This window comes from Notothenia rossii (genome assembly GCF_949606895.1).
Source record: "Notothenia rossii genome assembly, chromosome: 12".
Taxonomy (NCBI): Eukaryota; Metazoa; Chordata; class Actinopteri; order Perciformes; family Nototheniidae; genus Notothenia; species Notothenia rossii.
The window spans coordinates 822,622-829,568 of NC_136911.1; the positions used below are offsets into that span (position 1 = coordinate 822,622).

General features: G+C 44.1%; 1 protein-coding gene across 1 annotated transcript in view; it reads left to right on the forward strand.

The window, feature by feature from the left end:
- Positions 1 to 6,947, forward strand: part of prex2 (phosphatidylinositol-3,4,5-trisphosphate-dependent Rac exchange factor 2) — an 85,482-nt gene that overhangs the window by 45,764 nt on the left and 32,771 nt on the right. Inside the window, exons 25-28 of the mRNA XM_079661814.1 lie at positions 2,823 to 3,002; positions 3,560 to 3,654; positions 5,770 to 5,852; positions 6,809 to 6,899. Of these exons, the coding sequence (XP_079517940.1) occupies positions 2,823 to 3,002; positions 3,560 to 3,654; positions 5,770 to 5,852; positions 6,809 to 6,899 (449 nt within the window). The remainder of the gene's footprint in view (positions 1 to 2,822; positions 3,003 to 3,559; positions 3,655 to 5,769; positions 5,853 to 6,808; positions 6,900 to 6,947) is intronic.

A 6,947-nucleotide genomic window follows, 5' to 3' on the forward strand; every position in this document is an offset into this window, starting at 1 on the left:
CGTTATCGAGCAGAATTGCTTTGAAAAATAGATGTTTTTTAACAATGAAATATCTGATGAAGGCCTGAGCTCTAACAGAAGGCCTACGTGAATACACTGAATACACTGCAGAACAAAACACCAAGCAAATATAAATCCTGGTTTATTTGAGAGGAATTGACTCTCTTCTTACCTTCCTCCCTTTTTCCCTTCCTCCCTTCCTCCCTTCTTCGTCCCTTCCTCCCTTCTTCCCTTCCTCCCTTTTTCCCTTCGTCCCTTCGTCCCTTCTTCGTCCCTTCCTCGTCCCTTCCTCCCTTCTTCCTCCCTTCCTCCCTTTTTCCCTTCGTCCCTTCCTCCCATCTTCCCTCCCTTCCTCCCTTCTTCCCTCCTTTCTTCCCTTTGTCCCTTCTTCCTTTCCTCCCTTCCTCAATCAAACTCTCTCCACTTTATTCATATCAACCTGACTGATCTGACTTATTTACTTCATTGTGGATAAAAGCATGCTCTCTAACCTGGACCTTTGTGATGAAGATGTGATGAAGATGTGATGAAGATGAAGATGTGAGGAAGATGTGATGAAGATGTGATGAAGATGTGATGAAGATGAGATGAAGATGTGATGAAGATGAAGATGTTGATGCTTTAATGTGTAAAGTGGGTTAAGTACAGATGAAGAGATTTCTGCTGATAAGCGTCCCCTCCTTGTTTTCCCCCCCCCGAGGCCCCAAACTGTGCTCCTTTCCTTTGATTAAGCGTCGGCCAATCAGAGAGCCCGCACAGCTTCACTATGGCGACAGTAATGAGGGCAGCGTGTGAATGGAGAGGAACGAAGAGAGTTTAAAATCATAAAAACAATCAGATGTTAAGTTCAGAAACTCAGCGGAAAAGAGCTGTTGGTTCAACGGACCCCCCCCTTAGAAGGGTCCTTAGAGGGGACACTGCATTCCCCTTTAAGGTGACCCCCCACTTAGAAGGGTCCTTAGAGGGGACACTGCATTCCCCTTTAAGGTGACCCCCCACTTAGAAGGGTCCTTAGAGGGGACACTGCATTCCCCTTTAAGGTGACCCCCCACTGAGAAGGGTCCTTAGAGGGGACACTGCATTCCCCTTTAAGGTGACCCCCCACTTAGAAGGGTCCTTAGAGGGGACACTGCATTCCCCTTTAAGGTGACCCCCCACTTAGAAGGGTCCTTAGAGGGGACACTGCATTCCCCTTTAAGTGTGTGTGTGTGTGTTTGTGTGTGTGTGTGTGTGTGTGTGTGTGTGTGTGTGTGTGTGTGTGTGTGTGTGTGTGTGTGTGTGTGTGTGTGTGTGTGTGTGTGTGTGTGTGTGTGTGTGTGTGTGTGTGTGTGTGTGTGTGTGTGTGTGTGTGTGTGTGTGTGTGTGTGTGTGTGTGTGTGTGTGTGTTGGGGGGGGTTAGATAACAAAAAACTCCATCGTTTGCATTTATTGAAAATCGGCTTTAAATACCAACATGTGTTTCTGCAACTGTGAAAATATCCAGTCCTCTTCCTGCCGACACAGCCGTGTTGACCCAGCTGCACGCTTAACATATTAATATCCACACACACACACACACACACACACACACACACACACACACACACACACACACACACACACACACACACACACACACACACACACACACACACACACACACACACACACACACAGTGAGGAGCTTCCTGCAGAATCAAAGAGTGTCTCAGATGTCCGAGGTTTTTTTTTTCTCACTTTAGTTTTTGTTATATAAAAAACATTGCAACAACAGCTGTGCACGTACATGACAACCCAAACTAAATAAACAATGCAATACAGCTATACATACAAATACAGAAATAATATAAGATATACATTTGACACATTCTCATTTTCCACCTTGCCGCTGGTTTGAATCTTAAACATTGACCATTTCTCTTCATGTTGTGTTTCTTGCACTCTCAAGTCGATATGTCAGTTTTTTTTCTTGCAGCTATCAACGCTATTTTTACAACATATCTCTCTGTGTAGTGAACATGTTCCTCTGTACAGATAGAGTACCATGGAGTCCATGAAGGAACCTCATATCTCTCTGTGTAGTGAACATGTTCCTCTACAGATAGAGTACCATGGAGTCCATGAAGGAACCTCATATCTCTCTGTGTAGTGAACATGTTCCTCTGTACAGATAGAGTACCATGGAGTCCATGAAGGAACCTCATATCTCTCTGTGTAGTGAACATGTTCCTCTACAGATAGAGTACCATGGAGTCCATGAAGGAACCTCATATCTCTCTGTGTAGTGAACATGTTCCTCTACAGATAGAGTACCATGGAGTCCATGAAGGAACCTCATATCTCTCTGTGTAGTGAACATGTTCCTCTACAGATAGAGTACCATGGAGTCCATGAAGGAACCTCATATCTCTCTGTGTAGTGAACATGTTCCTCTACAGATAGAGTACCATGGAGTCCATGAAGGAACCTCATATCTCTCTGTGTAGTGAACATGTTCCTCTACAGATAGAGTACCATGGAGTCCATGAAGGAACCTCATATCTCTCTGTGTAGTGAACATGTTCCTCTACAGATAGAGTACCATGGAGTCCATGAAGGAACCTCATATCTCTCTGTGTAGTGAACATGTTCCTCTACAGATAGAGTACCATGGAGTCCATGAAGGAACCTCATATCTCTCTGTGTAGTGAACATGTTCCTCTACAGATAGAGTACCATGGAGTCCATGAAGGAACCTCATATCTCTCTGTGTCTTTTGCAAAACCTTCTGTACCGATTCCCAAAAGTTAAGTATGCATGTCCGATTTGTTTTAAAGTAATCCCCCCCCTCTCTCTTTCTTCAGCCTCTTATCCTCCATCACTCATCCCCCCTCCTCGGAGACAAGGACCCCCGAGAGCTTCATTTCTGCAGAAAACGAGGGCGAGAAGGGCGAAAAGAACGGGAAGAAAGTGTGTTTTAACGTGGCGGGCGACGAGCAGGAGGACTCTGGACACGACACCATCAGCAACAGAGACTCCTACAGGTGGACACATACGAAAAAGTTACTTTAAAGTGGACCTATCATGCTATATTTAAATAATGTGTAGGACCATACCTATGTAAGGCATATTTATACTTTTTATTTTTCAAAATACCAAACAGATCATGCATTTTAGCCATTCCTCATTTCGCTCAATTTAACACTGTCTTTGCATCATGGGCTGATTCTGTGAGAACAGCACCATCTACAGGCCTGGCATATGTACTACAGCGTCTCCAGCGCTTTCCAACGGCAATGTCCGTGGCTGTCTCCTCTTGATTGGTGGAGTTGGCCCAATAGCCGTAGCGCCACTTCTGTGACGTCATAGAAGTGTTCAAATCTGGATCAGTCTGTATCAGATCCGTTGCAGCCCCTTTTTAAGAGATTTGGGTATGGAGGAAAATAGAGAGGGTTGTGTTTTCTGACACTTGGTGAGTTCCCTGGAACACCGGGGGGGACACATGTTCAGGTATACAAGACGTAGAAAAGTGCATTTTGCATGATAGGTCCCCTTTAAGTTCATTTAAACCATAATAAAGTGTGTCTCTGTGTGTCCTCAGTGACTGTAACAGCAACAGGAACTCCATCGCCTCGTTCACCAGCATCTGCAGCAGCCACTGCAGCTCCTACGTTCACAGTGACGACATGGACTCAGGTACACACACACACACATACACACACACACACACACACACACACACACACGCACACACACACACACACACGCACACGCACACACACACACACACATCAGGAAACACATATAAGTTCAGTCTATTGGCAGAAAGAAATAACAAAACGTATGATGTGTTTAAAACAGGAGATCAAGGTTTTTTGTTTGACCATTGCAGGGAATTCATCTGGTTTACTACTGCGGTATGAACCCAACAATTAAAAAGATTTTACTGACATTTAATTCAAACAAATGGAAGAAATATGATGCTGAAATAACTCCATCATGTTTCTGCTTTGTACATATCTTTAAACTCTGGTTTTGTCCGGTTCTGTACCTTTTAAAATGTTTGTTTTTTTACGCTAGCCCGCAGACTCTAAAATATACGTATGTGTTTTACATTTATGATTTAGTAATCCTCATATCATTTTATGCAAATCTATTGATTATATAATTGCCTCATGACATCGGCCACGGGGGATTCACTTGTTCTGGTTTCTTTGCAGTGACTTTGAATGTAATTATACTGTGCAGAGCATTCACTGACTGCACAAGACATCACACATTAGTCAGATATGATAAACATAACTCATGCTGGGTTTGAAACAAAAGCTAATTGGACTTTTGGCACGGTGCAAGTTTGACCACAGGATCATTCTGTGTATATTTAAGCATTGCTTCCCACCAGCAAATTAACATGCCTGCAGTAAAAACCACAAAAAACGATTCTGCTGGGATTTGATTCCAGTAAAGAACCCAAAACGAAATCACTCCTATCATGATGGCCATTTGTAAAAAAGTTCTCACACTCTTTGGTAACTTTTCAGGTCAGGTTGAACTTGACCCTAGAGAATTCTCTTTTTAGGAATGCTGTAATAACTGCAGCTGCTATATCCTGTATTTAGACCTTAACACGGCAGGAGAGAACTGTTCTCTTTGTCAGATATAGTCCTGAGAGGAGAACGTATCGCTCTCCCTCTGAGTCGATTAAACATTGATTCAATTCAGATCCTCCTCCTCCCTCCCCTGGTGCCAATTAGCGTCTGTTCATGTCTCTGCATTACAGAGAAGAGAGGTGGAACTACACCTGACGCGTTCATTGATTCCCTGCATGGCCTCCATATGGCAGCAATCTATAACATCAAAATGGTGCACATGATCTGAGCGTCATAATCAACAAACCCGATCACACACACCGAGGGAAAATGCTCCCAAAAGTGACGAGTCATGATTACAATCCACCGGCAGGGGGACACCTTGACGTTGAGTCTGATTGGATGTGACATCTCAGCTGGACTTATCATTAACAACACAGCTGTGCATCCTGACACACACACACACACACACACACACACACACACACACACACACACACACACACACACACACACACACACACGCGCACACGCACACGCACACGCACACGCACACACACAGAGCAGCTGTATTTCAGATATACTCTTTTCCTTTATGCTCAGTAGGAGCCAAAACGTTGATTTATGTGTATAATTGATTGGTGTCATTTGATGGTGATCCTCAGCCACGTGGGGCGGAGCGGCTGATTGGTGCTGCGATGGCCTCAGCTGGTTCAAAGAGTCCTGCTGGTTATACTCTGGGTTCTATTTTGGTTGTGAAGCCACGCGTTTTTTTGAACGCTGCACTGCAGAGAAGATACGATTTGTTTATTTAAGTGACGAAAACTGTTTCAACATCGTCTGTTAAGATATCTTCATTTGTGTTTAAAGAAAAGAACGAACAGTGAAGAAATGGAAACGATAACATGAAAATAAAAGAAGGCTCCGTTATGCTCAAAGCTGAGAACATTTTAGAGAAAGACAGTAAACAGATCCTCACTGCATGTGTTGCTTTTGTGTGTGTGTTAAACATTGTCCTGTTGTGTGTGTGTGTGTGTGTGTGTGTGTGTGTGTGTGTGTGTGTGTGTGTGTGTGTGTGTGTGTGTGTGTGTGTGTGTGTGTGTGTGTGTGTGTGTGTGTGTGTGTGTGTGTGTGTGTGTGTGTGTGTGTGTGTGTGTGTGTGTGTGTGTGTGTGTGTGTGTGTGTGTGTGTGTGTGTGTGTCTGTGTGTGTGTGTCCTGCAGGAGATGAGCTGCCCTGCAGTGTGTGGCTGTCTCATGATAAGCAGAAGAAGCTGCACAGTTTTCTGGAACATCTGTTCAGCCAGGTGAGTCGCACACAAACACAAACACACACACACACAAACACACACACACACACACACACACACACACACACACACACACACACACACACACACACACACACACACACACACACACACACACACACACCTGTACACATCAGGTGAATGTGAGGTATTAGAGAAGACCCTAACAACATGTATCAAACCCAGTTCGTCTCGAAGCTCAAATTTGTACATTTTAATATTTTAATGGAAAAAAGGAGGCATTTACATTATTTGTTATAATTGTTATCCATATGGAAGTGAAGCAGGTGAAAAAGGAGCAAATCTCCAGAGGCTTGAAAAACTGCCTTTTCTGACATTCTTCCATGAAATGAACTCTCCAGATAAAGGAGTAATCAAAGTATGAGGAGATGATTTAATGATCTAATAGCCGTACACAGAGCAGGGATTGGTTCTTTTTTACTCGTGCTCAATACGTTTAAATCGTGCTATTTTTAAACTGACCCCTGACCTTTCTGAGACTTCAGAGCAAAGGTCAACCGTATCTGAGTTGATGTGTTTTATGAGGATGTCTCCATCTGCTGTCTCCGCACTCTCAGCTGCTTCCTGCCGTTCCTTGTTTCGCTGTTTCCCCCTCTGTTTACTCACTATCAGCTGTTTGTGTTTTTGCAGCAGCTTCTGCTTCCCTCGTTTTTGCTTTATGAATTTTGCTCTAATTTTGGAAGTGTACTCTCAGTTGTAGTCCCTGTATGCTACACAAGGACAACAAACAAACAAACAAACAAACAGGAGGGCATTCAGCGTTGCTCTCTGTTATATTGTCAGACTCACGGTGTACACTAAATAGACCCTACTGAATCATCTTTGTTATTCCATGCGTTCTTCCTGGTGCCTACATTTCCCACAATGCATCTCACATGACACCTCACTCAAGGACACCTCTATACACTGTGATTCTGATGGTGTGTGTGCAGGTGGAGTCGATCTGCAGCCTGCTGAGAGGAGCTGTGGTCGCCCGAGCCTTCGAGCAAACAAAGTGCTTCACTCCGGGGCGAGGACTGCAAGGTGAGGCCGGGACTGTGGATCGTTAGAGTCTGAACGCTTTCACCTTTC